The sequence below is a fragment of the Dioscorea cayenensis genome, chromosome 9 (genome assembly GCF_009730915.1).
Source record: "Dioscorea cayenensis subsp. rotundata cultivar TDr96_F1 chromosome 9, TDr96_F1_v2_PseudoChromosome.rev07_lg8_w22 25.fasta, whole genome shotgun sequence".
NCBI lineage: Eukaryota > Viridiplantae > Streptophyta > Magnoliopsida > Dioscoreales > Dioscoreaceae > Dioscorea > Dioscorea cayenensis.
This window is the reverse complement of record NC_052479.1, coordinates 260,741-280,612: the sequence shown is the minus strand read 5'-3', so window position 1 is coordinate 280,612 and position 19,872 is coordinate 260,741. Positions and strand designations below refer to the sequence as shown.

At 34.5% G+C, this 19,872-nt stretch overlaps 4 protein-coding genes across 4 annotated transcripts; 2 read left to right on the top strand and 2 right to left on the bottom strand.

Annotated features, from left to right (window-relative positions):
- Nucleotides 1–3,324: 3,324 nt before the first annotated feature.
- Nucleotides 3,325–7,136, top strand: LOC120269313 (sulfoquinovosyl transferase SQD2-like). Its single transcript, XM_039276648.1, has 11 exons — nt 3,325–3,694; nt 4,083–4,149; nt 4,385–4,455; nt 5,089–5,206; nt 5,286–5,359; nt 5,676–5,731; nt 5,817–5,900; nt 5,975–6,062; nt 6,172–6,249; nt 6,424–6,480; nt 6,571–7,136. Exons 1-11 carry the CDS (start codon nt 3,372–3,374, stop codon nt 7,064–7,066), a joined length of 1,512 nt encoding a protein of 503 aa, XP_039132582.1. The 5' UTR covers nt 3,325–3,371; the 3' UTR covers nt 7,067–7,136.
- LOC120269314 lies at nt 7,118–8,015 on the bottom strand. The gene has a single exon (XM_039276649.1). It carries the CDS (start codon nt 7,859–7,861, stop codon nt 7,142–7,144), a length of 720 nt encoding a protein of 239 aa, XP_039132583.1. The 5' UTR covers nt 7,862–8,015; the 3' UTR covers nt 7,118–7,141.
- Nucleotides 8,016–8,624: 609 nt separating this feature from the next.
- On the bottom strand, nt 8,625–10,245 carry LOC120269502 (protein ENHANCED PSEUDOMONAS SUSCEPTIBILITY 1-like). The gene has a single exon (XM_039276836.1). It carries the CDS (start codon nt 10,186–10,188, stop codon nt 8,692–8,694), a length of 1,497 nt encoding a protein of 498 aa, XP_039132770.1. The 5' UTR covers nt 10,189–10,245; the 3' UTR covers nt 8,625–8,691.
- Nucleotides 10,246–16,077: 5,832 nt separating this feature from the next.
- LOC120269021 (peroxisomal nicotinamide adenine dinucleotide carrier) lies at nt 16,078–19,826 on the top strand. The gene is made up of 11 exons (XM_039276313.1): nt 16,078–16,337; nt 16,445–16,522; nt 16,613–16,687; nt 17,452–17,582; nt 17,787–17,841; nt 18,025–18,117; nt 18,254–18,322; nt 18,389–18,496; nt 19,088–19,156; nt 19,278–19,332; nt 19,456–19,826. Exons 1-11 carry the CDS (start codon nt 16,257–16,259, stop codon nt 19,632–19,634), a joined length of 993 nt encoding a protein of 330 aa, XP_039132247.1. The 5' UTR covers nt 16,078–16,256; the 3' UTR covers nt 19,635–19,826.
- Nucleotides 19,827–19,872: the final 46 nt, after the last annotated feature.

Below are 19,872 nucleotides of genomic sequence, written 5' to 3'. Positions count from 1 at the left end.
ACATCAACGAATGACACCTCTCACAAGTTAATATCATTTTCGCTTTTTTCTTTTTTCTTTTTTTTTATTTATTTTTATTCTGGGCCTAGATTCACTTGTAGTAATTGTTTATTAGGTAAATGTTAGGCTACTTTTGATTATACTTTTAATTACTTAAATTTACACATGATTTAAAAATAATAATAATGATAATAATAATAACAACAACAACATGTTTAGTGATGCAAGTCATTGAATTTGAATAAGAGGATACATAAAATTCTTACTTTTTTTTTATTAGTGGTTGTAATTAAAAAAACAAAATAAAAAATAAAGATTTAAAAGGTTATGACAGTTGATCTCCATGAGTATGCTAAGATACTACGTGTTGTTGTTGCCTTTATGAAAATTAAATTTTTACAGACTTGAATTTGCTTAACATGATAGAAGAAGTTACATTTTCTCTTGTTTAATCACAAATTTTTGTTTTATTTATCTCTAGTAAATGTGAGTCTTTGAAACCTTTTGATCCAATATTTTTCTAGTGCTTACTGAAAAAGTGTAAAACTTATAGAAATGTAATGCTGAAATTAAGGTTATGAATGAAAGTCGCAGTTTTTGCTTGTTTATCTTGGAAGGATTGGCCTTCCTCTGTTGCCTTACAAGTTACAAATATATATAATTCATTTTTCATCCTGTCTTTGATTTGGTCTTAGCCTTGTTTCTCCATGCATCTTCAGAATCTTTAATCATATGAAACAATTTGTATGCAGATGATGACCTTTTTCTTGTTCAAATTTCTGTTCTTTCGAATTTATTGTACAACTAGTAACAGTCTAGTTCAGGCCAAAGGTGATCTAAGATTCTAAATGCAAACCGGCAATCGACCTTATTTCAAGTACATAAACAATTCAACTATTAGATGGAAAAACCAGGTAAGTTCACCTACTGATAGAATCATACTGAAACATTTAATATTGTTCTTCGACATGAGCAATGTGCATAAGTTGCAAGCTCATTATTTTTTTTATTTTTTTATTTTTTTTGATAAAAGTGGATAAACCACAAATTTATTAAAGAAAAACAACAGTACAAAAGAAAAGCATGGTACAATAGGAAAGTCAACTCTCACCAGGGGTGAGGGAGGAAGAAGAAGAAGAAGAAAACAAACAGGAAAAAAGAGGAACTAAGGAGACAAGAGGTGTCAACAGACATCTCAGGCCTGCTTAGACAAACAACAGGAACACCTACTCCAGAGCAGCACCAGTGTCATGATCGCCAGCAGAGGTAGATTCTCTAGCGCTAAGGAAGTTGAGTGAGCACTTGATTTTCTGTGAAGCTTCATTTAGATGATGCTGGTGCCTATCGGCAGCTGTGGGGAACCAAGAGATAAGCATGTTCTTTTTTATCAGAGACACCATGTTTTATAACCTTGCAAAATGTGATTCAATTCAATTATGTTCATTAGAAGGTTATATAACTGGAATTATCTCTTCTCGGCACAGGATTGTTAAAGAAATTGTGGAAGGCTCTTCACAGAATCTTTTGGAATCAGTGGCTCATCTGATTGCAAACACTACTCTGCTCAAGATTCCACAGATATCTGCCATTCGCGTGAAGGTTGGAAAACCTCATGTTGCCGTTCCAGGTCCTGTTGATTATCTTGGAGTCTAGATCCTTCGGTATAGAAAGCATGATTGAATGTTCTGATATTTGTCATCAAGTTTTGCTGAACTTGTTTGAATTTAATTTTTTTTTTTTAATTTGAAATTCTCTAAATGAGAATACAATTTCAGATTGTCTTTTGTTTTCATCAATACGAAAAGTTCACCCAAGTCTTCTGCTACAACAAGTGACTGTTTGATTGATGTGGTGTGTGAATGTGGTATACTTGCATGGAACTTTTATTGTTATTATTTTTTAACATGATAAAAATTATGTGTTAAGGTTGATTGATAAGATTTTAAATTTTCTAGAAATTATGGCTACTTAATCCAAGAAACCATGGTATTATTTTATTGAACTTTTACATAAGATTTTTGCATGAGTAACCTTCCACAAAAAATCTGAAACTAGCTATATATATATATATATATATATATATATATGCCTAGTATAGTTTTTCTTTCATGTGGACCTTGAAAAGTTGAGATTATTTTAGGAAAAAAAAAAACTTTGTTTTGCCTTTTTCCTTAAACCAACATTTTGAAGATTATCTCTAGAGTATTTTTGTTAGGTGTAAAGATACGATAATTACACATAATTTTAGTTTTTTTTTTTTACAAATGCAAAAAGCACCGTCAAATAAATAGTACTAAGTTCTAAGGTACAGTATTTTATATATATATTTTATGGTGAATTACTCTTTAACTACCAGTGTTATTTTAAAATTATTATTGTAGAATGAAAGTCATTCGGATGATTCTACCCTATATTTTATATTTTTTTTTAATATATGTGTAGAAATAGCGACTTTTGCAATTTTTTTTATTTTTCTAGATTTTTTCCGACCACTGGTTCCCACCGAAAGCCGGTATCTTTCATTTCCGCTACCACAAAGAAATATCTTTAGTCTTCCAAAGCATGACCTCAAATCATCATTTGAAGACTTTTATGTTTTTGGATATTTGAAATTCTTATGGACATATACAATATGCTTTGTGTGTCTTTGAGCAATGTCACTTTAATTTTTGACCTTTTTCGTTTTAATATTTTGAAAAAAATTATAAAATACTCTCTCAGTTTTTTTTATTTGTTATATTTTAGAGCTCTTCTTTATTCCTTTTTATTTGTCACATTAGAAATTTTGTATTATATTCAATAATTTTTTAAATTTATTTTTTAATTTAATATATTTATATAATTTTCAGTAAATTACAATCGACTAAACATTAAATCATATAAATAGAGATAGTTTTAAAAAGTAATGAATTTTTTTATAAAATTCAGATTATTAACTAACTTTAACCGATTTTTTTAATGAGTGTGAAGTAGGTAAATATATTACCTGAATGTTATATAGAAACTTAATTATTTCACAACATTTTATAAAAAATTAGTTATTTTTTTAAAATTATCCCTAATTTATATCTTCACATTTTTCTTTCATATTTAATTTTTACAAGAGAGTTGAATAGAGTGTTAAGAGTAATTTAAAAAAAAATATAATAAATATTTTTTTATGTTATAAAATAACAGATAAAAAACATGGATTTGTGACCGATAAAAATAAACGGAATGAGTATATAAATTAATAAATTAATTAATTAATTAATGAGAAAAAAAAAAATTAGAAATGCCAAAGTATATACCCATCTGAAAAGAATGGGATTCCATTGACAGTTCAAAGGGCCGTCTTTTGAAAAGCTTGAATTCTACTACGCATATCTTTGATGCTATCAATCACTAACTCCACCATGAATTCCATCTCCTTCTCCATAAATCTCTCTCCTTTCTCTCCTCATCCTCCTCCTCCTCCTCGTCCTTACCCTTGTTCTTGCTCTTATTCCCTTTGTTCTTCTCTTTCCTTCGTTCCCAGAAGGTCCTTGCCGTTGCTTTCAAGGCATCCATTGAAGCAAAGAGAGCTCCTTGCGAGCAATACGATGATCAGTGGGGAGGTGAATGAAGAAGAGGAGATGCCTCCGCTGTTGGATGATGCCGAGCTGAACTCTAAGCCCCGCCGCATTGCTCTCTTTGTTGAGCCTTCCCCCTTCGCGTGAGCTTCTTAGTTTCTGTTTCATTGTTCAAAGTTTGAAGTTTTGGTTTTTTTTTTAACTTTTGTTTGCATTGATTAGTGGTTTTAGTTTTGATTTATTTGTTAGTCCTGAATGTCTCTTTTGATACTCGTAAATGATGTATTTGATGTCCTCATTAGTTTGTATTTGCTAATCTGAGAAAAAAAAGAGGCCCTTTTTGTTTGCATTGATTTGTGGCTTTTTAGTCTTGGTATATGAACTTTTATTATTTGGCAAGCCATTAGTCTTGAAAATGTCTCTATTACTATTTGCAGATGATGACTTTGATGTTCTCATCAGTTTGTATTTGCTATCTTTTGATTGGGCAATATTGATTTTTTTTATTTTTTATTTTTCAATTTTTGGCAGATATGTTTCTGGTTATAAGAACAGATTTCAGCATTTCATCAAGAATCTCAGGGAAATGGGAGATGAGGTACTCCTGCCTTTCAAACAAAAACAGTATAAATTGTAACTACTGAATTCATTGTTTGAATTCCTTCTGGCTATATATTTTGTGTTTACTTGCTTTCTAAGACTATGTAATCAGAATGTGTACCTAATGGGAGACAATGAGCCCTTGTTTTGCATCAAAATAAGTTGCAATTTATTTCAATAGAACCTTTAAATCCATTCGATTTAAGAAGAAAAAAAATGGGCTCCTGCTGCAGGTCATTGTTGTTACAACCCACGAAGGAGTGCCTCAAGAGTTCTATGGAGCAAAATTAATTGGCTCATGGAGGTCAGTCAGGATGATTTCTGTTCATGTTCTGGCTTTTGTTTTACTTAGGACCTTGAAGATATTATTGCATTGATGCAAGAACTACTGATACTTGGTCAGTCAGGACAATTTCTGTTCATGTTCTAGTTTCTTTCTTTTACTTAGGACCTTGAAGATATTATTGCATTGATGCAAGAACTACTGATACTTGATGCACTTAGAAGTATATATGAGCACCTTGGTAGAAAAACTTTTAACATAGATGCACAGTTGGGGACAAAATTAACTCCACATGTAATGATTTAGAGACTTCATTGTATACACACTGTTGGAGATAAAGGTATTTCTTGAGAAGCTCATTTAAGTATGCAAGCTTTATAAGGAGGCATTGTTGAAGAGGATTTCCTGAATTGATAGACATTATTCATGAGACCTTTTCCAGCTGATGGAGGCTCACTACCATCACTATTAGCTTCTGATAAGTTAGATTGGGGAAGTACTTGTGTAATAAATCTCATTTAATTATTTGTGGAAGTTCCAATAAACTTGATTATGAAAATCTATTTGTGGTAAATCTCATTTGTTAAACTTAAACTTGAGTATTTCCATTGCTTCCTTTTATCTTCACTAATATTCTTTTTCTTTTCTTTCTAGCTTTCCCTGCCCATGGTATAAAAAGGTCCCATTGTCACTAGCCCTTAGCCCTCGAATTATTTCAGAAATTGCCAGGTTCAAGCCAGATATAATACATGCTTCTTCACCTGGAATTATGGTAATTATGTCTATAAAAACTGATTAATAAATATCATGTTGTGTTGCATTGTATGGTTAACCTTGTTGAAACATTCCAGGTTTTTGGTGCTCTAATAATTGCCAAGTTGCTTTGCGTACCTCTAGTAATGTCGTATCACACTCATGTTCCCATGTAAGTGCTGATCATGTCATCATCTCATATTTGACTGTATTTTGATGATTCTTAATTCTCAGCCACTGATGGATATTATAATTAAAACAAGCAAATGCGCTTGAGTTGAATGCTTGACTTCAATGAGCAAATACATGTAGTTGTTTTAGTTCATGAATGATAATCGAAGTCCAAAACAAGTGGAGATTGGTACAAAATTTAATCTGTCTAGCAATGTTGAAAATTAAGGTTTAGGATTTAGTGCAATTCTTATACATGATTTTTGGAGTTTTACCAGAATCTTGAATTGCGTACACTTTCTTGTGCTTGTGCTCAGTTACATTCCGAGATATACCTTTAGTTGGTTGGTGAAGCCTATGTGGATGATCATAAGTATGTACTATGTGTTTCTTCTTGATTCAATTAATGATCACTGTCACTTATATGAATGGTTAACTTGTCTCTTTTCACCGTCCAGAATTCCTTCATAGAGCTGCTGATCTTACACTAGTCCCTTCGGCAGCCATCAGCAGGGATCTTCTAGCTGCTCGTGTCACAGCAGGTAAATTCATTTTCATGTTCAAGCGAAAGATCATTTTGTGCTGCTCTTGTTGTTAATGTGTTATTGATCTCCAGCAAACAAAATACGCCTGTGGAACAAGGGCGTTGACTCTGAAAGCTTCCATCCACAATATCGGAGTCACGAAATGCGTGAAAGGCTAAGGTAGCTCCTGCCCCTGCTCATCGAAACTAGAAAAAATCCAAATATATGCACCCACAAAGTATCCACGCATATGTCTGCATGTCAAGTAAAAGCTTTGTTTGCTCATCAGTGCTGGTGAAACTGAAAAACCACTATTGATTCATGTTGGTCGTCTGGGAGTAGAGAAGAGCTTAGATTTCCTCAAAAGGTTAGTTCTTAATTTTATCAATTACGAGCAACTCGTGTGTTCTGCTTAATCAGTTTGTTGATGTGTTATTTTTCAAATATTGATACATCATGTCTAAAAATATACATGAATTGTACAATGAGTTGAATCACACATCCTTCCTGCTGTCGACAATTGTAATGTGCTTCTTACCAGGGTTATGGATAGACTGCCTGGAGTAAGGATTGCATTCATAGGAGATGGACCATATAGGCAAGTCAAGTTATTCTATTGATTAATCACTCCGAAACTAATGCTCAGTATTCTTTTTCGATATAAATACAATTTTCACTAACATCACAGAAATGAGCTGGAGAAGATATTCGCGGGAATGCCAGCAGTGTTCACGGGCATGCTTCTAGGCGAAGAGCTATCTCAGGCATATGCCAGTGGTGATATATTCCTAATGCCATCTGAATCCGAAACTCTAGGACTTGTTGTATTGGAGGCCATGGCATCTGGTGTTCCGGTTGTGGCTGCTCGTGCTGGAGGGATACCCGACATCATTCCAGAGGAGCAAGAAGGCAAAACCAGCATCCTCTACACTCCCGGTGACCTTGACGATTGTGTGAGCAAGCTCGAACAACTGCTGTCAAACGACGAAGTCAGACTAGCCATGGGCAGGGCTGCTCGAGAAGAGATGGAGAAGTATGATTGGCATGCCGCCACACGAAAAATACGAAATGAGCAATACAATGCAGCTATCTGGTTCTGGAGGAAAAAGAGAGCACAACTACTTAGGCCCATCCAATGGTTAGCCAGGAGAATTTTTCGGTCACCAGCGATCACATACACCTGATCAATCTTGTTCAGAATTTCATATTCAATACAAAACAAGTTTGAATCAATGTTGTGAGTCTGTTCATTCATTCATTCATTCTAATGATTGCTCAAACTCAACATCCATGAGAACACCAGAAATAACATGTACAATGATCTCATCCTTACTGAGATCCACTCTTTCAGAATTGACATTGTTAACAAGCAGAGTCTTATCAAGAGATCTCCAAACATGAAGTCTAAACCCAGACACTGAATCAAATGAGATTTCTCCATTGAAAGGCAAAGAAGCAGAGGGCAAGTGTTGAGGAACAGCAGAGAAAGCCATGACTCTCGAAAGAAGAGCATAAGTGTTGTTGATCTTCTCTTTGGTTAAACTTTCACTAGTTCTGAGTTTGAGAATACTCTCCAAGGCTGCTTCTGATGGGACAAACACAGTGAAAGCAAGATCACTGGGCAACATAGAAACCATCATCTCTCCCAACATGCCCAAACTCACTTCACTACTTACTGCTCTCTTCCTCCCAGTTCCAGCCATCACTTTCCTGTATAAACCATTGATGCTCTTCTCTTCTGGTGCTATTTCTGGAAGGCTTAAACTGAGTAGAATCAGAAGACAAAGACAAGGGATTATTATGAGTAAAACCATGAAAACCAGTGAACAAACTCTTTGTTTTCTTCTCTCCATGAAGATGAAGATGAAGTCCTGAATGGAGGTTGAACAGAGTGTTGAAGATGATGGAAGTGTGTGTGATTGAGACTTTGAGATTGAGTGATGATTAGAGTAAACATTAATTGTGGGATGGCGTGCCATTCATTTGTTTGTGGGTTGTGGCCTAAGATTTGGATTTGAATCACTGAGCGCACTCGTGCTCCGCGTGCTCACCACCTCGCCACCTTATGACTCTTCCTTTGCCCATCACCGCCCATGTGTTCCTCTCTATATTTCTAACATTATTATAGCTTAACAATGCTTTTCTTTTTATTACTATTCATGTATGATATGTAGATATATATATATCTATATATCTATATATATATATATATGAACTAGTAGAAGATGTGATGTTTTCCTAAAAGAAAACAATATCAATGATTACCACTTTTATAAGGAGTTGACAAATAGTTTTCATGTTCTAAAACAAACACATGAATGAAATGGCTGAAATATCAATTATTACTTCGCAAAAAAGTCTTTCCACCACTAACACAAGAAAAAAACAAGATAAAAACTTTATCTCGCTACCTATTTAGAAATTTGTAAAAATAAATTATTTCTGCATTTATCTCTTTAACCAAACACACACCAATAAAAAAAGAACAAGTATAATAATTTAAACAAAGAATCAAAAGATATATATACATTCATATTCTTCATTCCACAAACTCAAAGGCACAAAGAATAATGAATCAATCAGTCAAAACAAAAAGAAAGAATTAATGGTCACCAAGATCAAATTCTCTCACCCATAAAAAAGAATGGTCACAGTTCACAAACCATATCATCAAATCAACTTTAATTTAAATAATAATAATAATAATTAAAAAAAAAAAACAAAGAGAGAGAAAAATTAAAGTTCAGATTAAAATCAAAAACAAATTTTTATTCCTTCCTTCCTGTTCATCATAATAATGTCTTTTGTTTTACATGCAAATTAAGTCCTGAAAAGACACATACTGCATGAACTCATCGTCTTCCAAGATTCCGGCCATCGTCTCCGGCGACAAGCACACCTCCAAATCCACACTCCCATCACCATCCCTCGCCGGAAAAGCTGATATCTTGCCATCAAATTTGTTAGCTTTTCCACTTCTCACTGCCAATGGCTTCCCCCACCCAAAGTCATTGTCATACATCGGAAACCTCGGCGAGCTCCCCATTGTTATCCCTCCGCCGTCGGGATTCCCCAACGGGAAGCACCTCGGCGCCATCTCCCACTCCGCCACTCCTTTCCTCACTCTCTCATCGTTGTAAGCCTGCACGTTCTTGTGTAGCTGCCCGGCCACCCACTTGATCCCGTTTGAAACCACGTCTTTGACCGTCGCCGACGTTGGTATGCTCTGTATCGCATTGCCGAAGTAGTACGGCGACACCGTGGGCACCAACCTATGCCTGCAGTTCACCGCCATGCGGAACGTCGTGCTCGACGTCTCTTCGCTCAGTCTCTTTGTGCGCGCACGCGCACGCGTCACTGATATCCAGAGTAAAGCGCACAGTGATTGGAATGATGAGATTTGGTCTTCTGTCTTCTTCTTATCATGCACTTGTTTTCCAAACATTTCAGCCAACGGAGAATGGTTGGCGGTGGCGGTTGGGGTAGCAGTGGCGGTGGTGGTGGTGGTGGCGGTGGTGGTGGTGATGAGTTTAGAGTTTGTTTTGGCTTTGAGTTTGGTTATGGATTCTCTGGAGAAATGGAAGATGCGTTCACGAATGGGATCGTCAACGGAGAATGTGATCTTGGGGCCGGAGGAGTCTGGGAACTGGAGAACGGCTTGGGAGTCTGGGAAGTAAGTCCGGCGAAAGTCCGGTGGGTTAGAGACGATGAGAGAACCGCCAGTGCGGCAGAGCTCTGCCCATGCATTGAAGAAGTTCCAGAACGAAGTTCCGTCGACGATGGCGTGGTTGACGGTGGCGCCGATGAAGATGGCGCCGTCGGCGAGTTCGGTGAGTTGGAAGCCGGAGAGTGGCTGGAAGTGGCCGGAATAGCTTAAAGTGTAGTCTAGAGTGAAGAATTGTTTGAAATGTTTAGGTACGTCGGAGAAGGAGAATGGGAGAACATCACTGGTGACAAGAGTGGGAGCTATGGCATGGATGAAGTCGACGCCGGCGTCGTTGCAGGTGATGAAGATACGGTGGTCGGCGCCGGTAGTTAACCGGCCGGCGAGAGCGGGGAAAAAGGTGAGAGCTTTTGCAAGAGATTGAGTGAGAAGAGGTAAAAGCAAAGGAATTGGAATTGGTGGTTGAGAAAAAATCAAGCCTTTTTGGATATAATGGCAAGATAACATTGGGAGATCAGAGACAGAGAGCTTGAGATCCTCCATTGTTGAGCTTTTCTCAGGATAAACTCTGGTTTTGGATAGCAAAGTGACACAAGAGGAAGGAGGAGGAGGAGGAGGAGAAGAAGATGACATCTCTCTCATTGTTTGGTTTCTTTGGTTTATTTGGTTTCTTTGTTTGTTTGGGTTTGTGTGAACTTTGGTGAAGGGTTGGGGAAGGGTTTTATAGATGAAAAAAAATTATAAAATAATAATGATTTAGTATTTCTTTTTTCATGCATGAACTAACAGCCAAAAAATAAATAAATAAAAGGCTGGCAAAATATTTTTACTTAGTTTAAGGCAGGTGGTGGCCGGCTATTTAGTATTAAGAGATATATAAATAATGATAAGTCAATGATACAAGTGATGGTTTTTAATTGATTAAAATTAAGAAAATGAGTGTATGGTGGTCTGAATGTAGGCAATTCCAGTCTTAATTTTCTCTATCTAATACTACTCTTTCAGTGCCGACATTTTAGATTAATGAAGAGGGATTGATATGTTGGTTTAAATATAATGTATTATATATTATATATAGGTGGGAATTATAGGATGCAAGGCTGGTAGGTATTAAGAGGGGATGAAGATCAGATACATTTAACTTAGTCTTCTGTGTGTGTGTGTGTGTGTGTGTGTGTGAGGAGGGGAGGGGAAGAGGGTGAAGGGGAAGTTGGCACACTGCACACAACGTATGTTTTGGATGTTTGCATGCAGTGTAATGGCTGGATAGGGACAGGACTTAAGTATCCTTTATAGACATTTTTGTCTTTTTATTACATTCATGTAACTACTCTTAATTATATTGGACCTAGAGAAATAAATGTAGCATTGCCAACTAACTCTTCGTTTATTGGCATTGGTTGTTATGTCTAATATATTTTTATTCTTTTCAAAAAACAAACAGTTTCAAATTTTAGTACAGTTTCAAATTTTAGTTAATGTAAGATGAAAGAATAGATTTATTGAAAAGTAATTTTATATCTATGTAGACTCTTGAAGTGTGGACTCTTTGTTTATTGGCAATAGTTCTTATGTCTAATATATTTCTATTATGTCGAAAAAATAAATTTGTTCAAATTTCAGTTCATGTTGAATGAAGGTATAGATTTATTGAAAGGGTAATTTTATGTCTGTGCAAACTCTTGATGTGTCGTTTATCCACATTTCGTTAAAAAAATTAATGGAGTATTGTTGTTGGGATTCAAACCTCAATTCATATAAAGTGAAGGTATAAATTTATTGAGAAAGTAACTTCACATCTGTGTATATTAGTCTTGACACATGGCTTACTCACATTTCGTAAAAAGATTAATGGAGCATTGTTGTTAATGTTCTTATTTGATTTTTGTTTGTTTGTTTATTTGTTTTATGTACAAAATAGACAAATCATGTTTTTTTTTTGGGAAGAGGAGCGGGGCGAACCCACTAGAGACCCAGAGACGTGCATAAGTTTCAGTGAAACAAGTAGGGATGGGGTCGCGCTCACGTGGGCGCTGGAACCACCCATACACAACTACTATTCACAATTCCCAAAAATGTGTCGGTGACCCGTGTACCAATAGACCCGAAGGTTGTTTGGCATATGTACTCCAATGCATCTCAATTAGTATGAGTTAAAGTTTAAACTTGTCATTTTGTATGATAACAACACTCTAATTAGACATTTGGTGTCAATATATTAACAAGTCATTATATGTTATTTAATTCATTGTTGAAAAAAATTGTGTGCGTATGTGTTTTATTCTAATTTTATAAGGAATTATGTGTCTAATCAATAGTTTTGCACTTGACTTCAAACACAATAACGAGTTTCAGACGGTAAGGACTCTATATTTTTGTCTTTCAATTGATTTAAAATTATTGCTCTTTCTCTTCATTCATGCACTTGTTTCACCTCTGAACTTTGATTTGACTCATGAGCAGCCAAAAAAATTGTGTTGAATTTTTTTTATTATTAATTATTAACTTCTTCTTTTTTTTTTCCAGAATCCAAATAATGGTGGAGAGAACTGTTATACCAACCAGATGGTTGTATCTTGAAAGATTATTTGCTTCTAAATTGTTGGAATACGTACAAACACTTGTCTCTGTATATACTGACATAGATCAAATACCCTGTTTATTTTGGTACTTTGGTGTGTGTGTGTGTGTGTGTGTAGATAGTCATGGTATATACATGCATGCATGGTTTGGTTTGGTTGTTTGATGTATATAGATATTCATGCATCTATTTATCTATCTGTCTAAGTGTTTAAGTTTGACATGACAGAAGAGCCGCAAAATCAAAATACATACAAGACAGTAATCTAACAGACACGTGAAGCAATGCATCAATACATATTTGGATCTTTTTGGAGTCCATGAATGAACATAACATGCTATCTGTTTCTGCTGTGCAAATAAGAAGCAACAAAAACAGAGTACTCCCCCACCCAAAACCAAAACATTATATTGACAAAGATATGGTTTAACAACATGCATGTCTTTAACCATTTAGACCATATTCATGGAATCTCATCCCCACTTGCTCTCAATAAACAGACCAACCTTGACTTATCTTAAATGCCATGCCTTTTTCCTTCTCTTTTCCTTTATCAAATCAAGCCAACCACTTAAATTTTTTTTTTTTTTCATTTGTTTTATTTGTTTTCATTAATTTCAGAGGGGCCTGAACTGAAAGCACTAGCAACCTTCCTTTTTTTACTGTCACTCTTTGCAATGCAACGTGTCACAGGGCCCTTGGTTGGAAGAAAAGATAGCACAATGAGTTATAAACAACTGTTTTTGCTTCTATTGCTAGTTAGTTCAAAGATAGTGAAAGATTTGCAAGTATTATGTCTTCATTCATCCTCTTTTCCTCTCTTCTCTCCATTATAATCATATTTACTGTTTGTGGGGTCTTCAAATTTATGAAACATGAATTTCATGTGAAACTTTGATTTACTAATCATAAGCCAAAGATTTCATCAGTCAGTCAATATGGTCATCATTCATCAATATCTATTACTGTTGCAATATTGTTTTCAGAAAAACAGGGGACCCAAGAGCCACTAACACAAGTGTTTATAGAGGGAAAAAAAAATAGAAAAATAATGGAAATTGATTTAAATGTTTGGTTATGTAGGACCTAAAATCATTGCAAGAAGAGTATGATGACACTGAACAAGTGGCAGGAATCTGATCTTTACTTAATTTGATCAATAGAAAGTGTGGCACCGACTCTGTTTCTAACTTTCTATGAGACATACTCTGTGAACATGAACTATTTAGCATCAAGGTGTTATGTAGTTTGTGCTTGTATGTTTGTTTGAGAAAGAGAGAAAGTGAATATGTGAGATCTATGTTAACAGTGTTTCTTTCTTTAAAGTTATGGATGAAATTAAAAGCATTGATGGCAATGAAATTGTGACAAAACAAAACAGAGTGAGAATGACAGAGATATAGTAACTCTGTGATGGTCCCCTGTTTTTTTATTGTGACATTCTTGGTTCATTTCACCAAAAGTTTGATTTGGTCAAGCTCATACTGCTCTAATAAATGTTTTTTTTGTTTTTTTGTTTTTTGTTTTGGGATAATAAAAATGATAAAATATTTATTTATTGAAGAAAAGGAGGTATTAAAACTTGAAAGCTATAAATTGTGACCACATACATAAATACTCTTATCTCTAAAGTGCTGTATTCAATGCTCAAGCCTCGTTTTATTTCTTTTGTGAAAAAGACATTCATTTTTATCATCTTATTTTTCAATGTATTTGTTAATTTCACGTGTTTCATGGTCAAAATTGTATAACAATACTCTAATAAAAATATTGTATGTTTTTTATTGACCATGTTTTACAGTCTTCATTGTTATATTATTTTTTCTTTAATTATTTTAAAAAATTAAATGTAAGATTAACAAATTCAAATCATTCAATCAAATATAATTTATGACTTGTTCAATTTCTTTCTTTCTTTCTATATATATATATTTTGTAAAAGGTTTTTTATAGAATTGATAAAAAATATGTTTCATCAATTTGTGTGGACAAGATAAGATGAATTACAATCATATGCTAAATATTAAGTCAAATATCAATCAGCATCTCTAGTAGATATTTGTTATAAATATCTCATTGTTTATCACTCTTTTCTTTTGCTTTTAAATAAATTCAAAAAGTTTAAATTTTGCCAAAATCTAATATATATATATATATATATATATTCACAAGATATCATCATTTTTATTGTGAAAAAGAAGGGCTATGTGACTACCATATTGAATTTTAATTTTAAAGAATCTGATTTATTTTTCCTTAAAAAAAATACATATTGTTGATATTTTATTTTATTATTTGAAGTTGGCGTTAAAATTGTCAACTTTGTTCAAAGTTTAGTCAAAGGTCTTCGTTAAAGTTTGGACGTTTAATTTTGTCCTTTTATTAAGACAAAACTTAGTATCAACTATCAAGTACACATGCAATCCATGCTTTAGTTGAAGCCAAGCCCAGTCCAACTTTGAAAAAGTGAAATTTTTTATAAAAAGAAGAAAAACATTTTTAACATTTTGTTGACCGAAAGATAGACAAAAATAAAAAAATAAATAAATTGTGGTTTTCTTATTAAGAATATTTAAATAGTGGTATACATATAAAGAGACACGATTAATCTTTCTGTTGAATAAGTTTAAAAATTTATATCTAATCTTACGATATAACTTATGGATAAAGTAAATTAGAAAATTATAATTTTTTTTATGGGTCTTTGACTCTCCGATTTATTAGTAGAAGCGAGGTACTAAAAGCCTTATTGCTTAATTGATTTGAATCTCTACCATTTAAATTAGCCCCGATTAGTAAATAAAAAGCTCAATGAGTATTGAATTAAAATATTAAATTTTTTCTCGAAAAAAATTTGAGCTTGTTATGTTGCTTTTTGTAAAGCATTTTAAAAAAATATATATAAAGGAGCTTTGCATTCTCGCAGCCCTTGTGGAAATGGGCCGTGGCCTTGTGTGCCCTAAGTTAGATTGTTGAATGGAAATGGAGCCCAATCCAAAAAATACCTAAAAAACTTAATTCCCACCATTAAAAAAGTGAGAAAAAAATAAATTAAAAGATTTCTATTTTATTTATTTATTTATAAATATCATAATGATTCATGAAGTGGGAAAATATTTGAGAGATGGAATGATTAAAATAAAAGAGAGCAAGTGATCACAAAGGAAGATAGTACATAAGAATTAATCTAGGTTCACTAAACGTGGATAGAAATTATTATAAACCAACTCAAAATAATTAGGAAAGAGTGAACATATATTTCCTTGTGGATACAAACAATTGAATATAGTACTCTTTACATATTGTTTAGTGGATCTCGAGTTCTGTAGAGAATTGTATATTTACTGTTCGATAAATTCTAGTATAGGTCTAATGAGAAAGAAGTAGTATTCTCCCCCTTAAAAAGAATTGCATGGTAGAAAATTTACTATTGTGAGGCTATATTTTTTATATTATGCTAGGTGCACATAACGGGCTCTCATTGACTGTGTGTTAATCCTTCTCATCCACGTGATAAAATTTATGGAATTGTTAAGCTACTGATGTGTCTCCGTATTTACTCATTATTTAATAAAGTCATCAGTTCACTTTGTTTTTAAATTATTAATTGTGATGGTTTAATTTAATATCATTTTTAATTATTTTTATAATTTCAAAAATATCATCCCACATATCACAATTTTTCTCAAAAAAAGAAAGTCATTTAAAATATTTTCTTCCAATATCTTTATTTTATCCTCACTTATCCAACATATCAATTTTTTTAATTAAAAAAAACCCTTCCATTTTATGTTTACAAATAGGTATAGTTCAAATAAATAAATATTAATATTTTGAAAATAAAAAGCCAATAAATAAGTAATAAATAAATATTTTTTTTATGAAATAAATAAAAAAATATTTCATAAAAAAAGTAATAAATAAATAAAATAAAAATAACTAATCTCCCGGCGTGTTGCGTCTGAGTTCCAACTTCCAACAACTTTCGAGTCTTTCTTTCTTTCTTGCCGTCTCTTCCATTCCCACTTCCGCCGCGCTCATTTCATACGAACACCACACCGGGCTCTGAGATCCCTTTTCACCGTCCTCTCTCTTCGATCCCCTCCGCTCTCGCCGTCGGCGGAGAGCGATGTCGGACGCTCTCATCAACGGGGTCGCCGGCGCAGGCGGAGGAATCATCGCCCAGCTCATCACATACCCTTTGCAAACAGTAATTCCTACTACCACATCTCTCTGTTTTTCTAGGGTTTTGATGCTTATTCTCTTCGATTTATACACTAATGTTCCGATCTATGGTCTTCGCTTGGATGGATCCAGGTCAATACTCGTCAGCAGACCGATCGTGATCCCTCGAAGTCTGGTAGCAAGGATGGCACCATCAAACAGATGTACCAGGTCTCGGACTCCGCCATTTCTTCTTGTTATTTTTGGATTGATTTCGTGATCGCTGTTGTTTACTTTGTTGTGAATGCAATGGATGTGAAGGTCGTCAAGCACGAGGGGTGGGAACGTTTGTATGGTGGGTTAGGGCCGTCGCTGATCGGCACCGCTGCATCTCAGGTGAGCAAAACCTTCTGAAACTAACACCATGGTCTCCCAATTGGAGCGGAGGGTGTTTGTTTTCTCATGCCTTTACTCTTTTTGCTCAACCTATCAGGCCTGGTACCGTGTGCCACCTCTTCAGTGGGTGAACATATTTATGCTTTCCATACTCTTTTTCTCTTTTTTTTGTCTCCTTGTTGAATTGGAATTAGTGTTGATTTTGATATTTCCTGATAGCGCGGATGATTATGTTTTTGTTTTTGTTTTTTTTTGTTGTTCATTGGGTTTAGGATTTCAAACACGTTCTGAGTCTCTGTGCTTATTCTTTGAATTGAAAATTTAGTTATTTGAGTGTTTTGTCTGACATTATAGTTTAGACTCAGAAGGAGTGTCTGATGAGAGTAATGTAAATTTCTACATTAGGGATCTGGGATACGAGTGAGCTTAAAACTTGCTTGTGATAAGAGTTTTCTCATGAGTTTCTGTACTACAATTCTTAACCATTTGGTTTGCATGAATATATCTTATACCTGCTTGAGGGTTTATATTCTATTTATATTCTATGATAGAATTTTGGCCTCATCTTCTTTGCTTGACCAGTTGACCTAAGCTTAAGTGTTGAACATATAAATTGTTATGATGCCTTGATTCCTGAAACTTTTCTTATTTGTGTCCTTTTGCAGTTGTTTTTGTTCACCATCATTGTTAGTGGAAATTGTTAAATGTTATATAACCTTTTTACTTTTTGGCTGTCTCTCTGATATGCCATCTTTGTTATGCAGGGTGTTTATTATTATTTCTACCAAATATTCAGGGACAGAGCAGAAAGTGCTGCTCTTAAACGTTTCAAAAAAGGAAACGGGGATGGATCAGTTGGAATGTTCCAATCCCTCATTGTCGCTGCAATATCCGGGTGATTTATTTAGCATTGGATTGTTGGTATCACTATTTATCTGAATGAAGTTAGAAAAGCCATTCTTCTATTATCTCAGCAAAGTTTTTATGGGCCATCCTGCATTTATAAGCAGCTCTTTTGTTTGTATCAGCCTCTATGCAAAAATGTATCATTTTAGCTTTTCTTCATGGTTTTGGTTCAATCAATTGTCTTATGGTCCAGGTGTGTGAATGTGCTGCTGACTAACCCAATCTGGGTTATAGTAACTCGTATGCAGGTAAGAATCTTGTACACAGCGGGTTCTTCTGGTGGTTTATGTATAAAATCAGTATCTTTCAAATGACCAGGCTTGTTTTGGGAGAATGGAGATTATTCTCTTTAGCTGATCTTTGGAGATTGTTTGTAGTTAGTCTGAAAAGCATCTCTTTGTTTACATTGGATATGCCTTCGCATTCTGCAGACACACAAGACCAAAAGAAGACCACCCACACAAGCACTTCCATTCATTTCGGATAATGCAAACAGTCCCACGCCTTATGGAACTAGCCGTGCGGTATATATCGTACCACTATCCGTTTCTATTTTTAGTCTTTGGGTTTCATTGTTGGTGTAGTGGAGTCATTTATAACATTGTTACAGCATTGTGAGCTGAAGCTAGTTTTGACCTAATACTTGTTATAATAGTCCAGGTTCGAGAATTATATGAGGAAGCCGGATTGACTGGTTTCTGGAAGGGTGTGATCCCTACTCTTATTATGGTTGGTATGAAGTAAATTTCTATGTTCATATTGAATGAGAATGTAAATCAAACATTGGCTGTGCAGGTTAGCAACCCATCCATCCAATTCATGTTGTATGAGACTCTCTTGCAGAGGTTAAAGAAGAAACGTGCATTGAGTGGGAAGGGAGCTGATGGAGTAACTGCTCTTGAGGTAAACTTTTGGCACAAATTTTATAATCTTCAAGTTTGCCCCTTTAGGTGCTTGGGGTTATTCAATCTCTGTTCTGGATGCGTCGTTTTATTTTCATTCTCTTCCCACTTATGTACTTTTTCCCTTCTGTTTCTTTGAATATCAACAAATGAAAATCAAGTTTTATGATATGTTGTTGAGCATGTATATTTAAGTTTTTCTTTTCTTTTTGGAATTCGTTTTGGTTGACTTACTGATAAGCAAACTGTAGAGTTATCCAACAAGTATTATGATGCTGATTTTGGCTTGCATTTCGGTTTATTATTCATATGGGGGTTGATTGTGTGATAAAAAAATTGTCATGTCTCCTCTAGATGACTTACAAGTTCCATGACATTTTGGTTGGAAAATAAAAGCTTTCCATTGTTAAACAGAATCACTATGTTAGTGATTGAGATACCTCTTTCTTCTCTTCAAAAATATGATTTCTGCTCGTTAATGTATTTGTTCATGGGATTCAATTTTTTTCCTTTGTTACTTCAACTCTTACATATGTTATAGTCTTTCATGTATGTGTGTTGCTATTTTACTAAATGCATTCCCCTACTTCAGATTTTTCTTCTTGGAGCTATGGCAAAACTCGGAGCAACTGTCGTGACATATCCCCTGCTTGTTGTGAAGGTTCATATTTGGCCTTTTCTATGTTTCCAGTGGACAATCTAAAACTTGTGGAACTCTGCAACCTGATCTATGGTTCTGTTGCTTTGAAACTCATATTAGGCTTCATATTTTTCCTTTGCAGTCAAGGCTTCAGGCAAAACAATCTTCAGGTGATGACAAGCGACATCACTATAAAGGTATGGGACTCTCTTTCTACAATTATTGTTCTTAAAAACTTAAGTCTATTGAATAATAAGAACATCATCTTGTGTGACACATTACCATCATTTCTAACCGAATCTCGTATTATCGGTGTGCAGGAACCTTTGACGCCATCACCAAGATGATCCGGTACGAGGGCATCTCCGTCTTCTACAAAGGAATGAACACTAAAATTGTCCAAAGTGTATTAGCTGCCGCAGTCTTATTCATGATCAAGGAAGAACTTGTCAAGGCTGCCGGTTTGCTCCTCAATGGATCAAAATTGAAACCACCTTAATTTTCTTCTTGCTTTCATGCTTTCTAGCCAATCATATACAGGCCATTTAATGCCAAAACGTTTGTATTTGTGAAAAGTAAAGATTCATCTATGCATTCACTGACAACAGCAAAATATTTGGGCCTCATGAACGAAGATCTTACCACACATGTAATTGATTATTGTAATAATTGTAATAGAGTTCTGGACTTATCCTACAATTTTTATTTTTTTGCAAACCATATGTAGTCTAATTTAA

Excerpts from the sequence above, each read along its gene's own strand:
- LOC120269313 (XM_039276648.1), top strand. The coding sequence starts at position 3,372 with ATGCTATCAATCACTAACTCCACCATGAATTCCATCTCCTTCTCCATA. Across the intron at positions 5,207-5,285 it reads CTTCTTCACCTGGAATTATG|GTTTTTGGTGCTCTAATAAT; the intron begins GTAATTATGTCT and ends GAAACATTCCAG. Across the intron at positions 6,063-6,171 it reads GAAATGCGTGAAAGGCTAAG|TGCTGGTGAAACTGAAAAAC; the intron begins GTAGCTCCTGCC and ends TTTGCTCATCAG.
- LOC120269502 (XM_039276836.1), bottom strand. The coding sequence starts at position 10,188 with ATGAGAGAGATGTCATCTTCTTCTCCTCCTCCTCCTCCTCCTTCCTCT.
- LOC120269314 (XM_039276649.1), bottom strand. The coding sequence starts at position 7,861 with ATGGCACGCCATCCCACAATTAATGTTTACTCTAATCATCACTCAATC.
- LOC120269021 (XM_039276313.1), top strand. The coding sequence starts at position 16,257 with ATGTCGGACGCTCTCATCAACGGGGTCGCCGGCGCAGGCGGAGGAATC. Across the intron at positions 16,338-16,444 it reads TCACATACCCTTTGCAAACA|GTCAATACTCGTCAGCAGAC; the intron begins GTAATTCCTACT and ends GGATGGATCCAG. Across the intron at positions 18,323-18,388 it reads TGATCCCTACTCTTATTATG|GTTAGCAACCCATCCATCCA; the intron begins GTTGGTATGAAG and ends TTGGCTGTGCAG.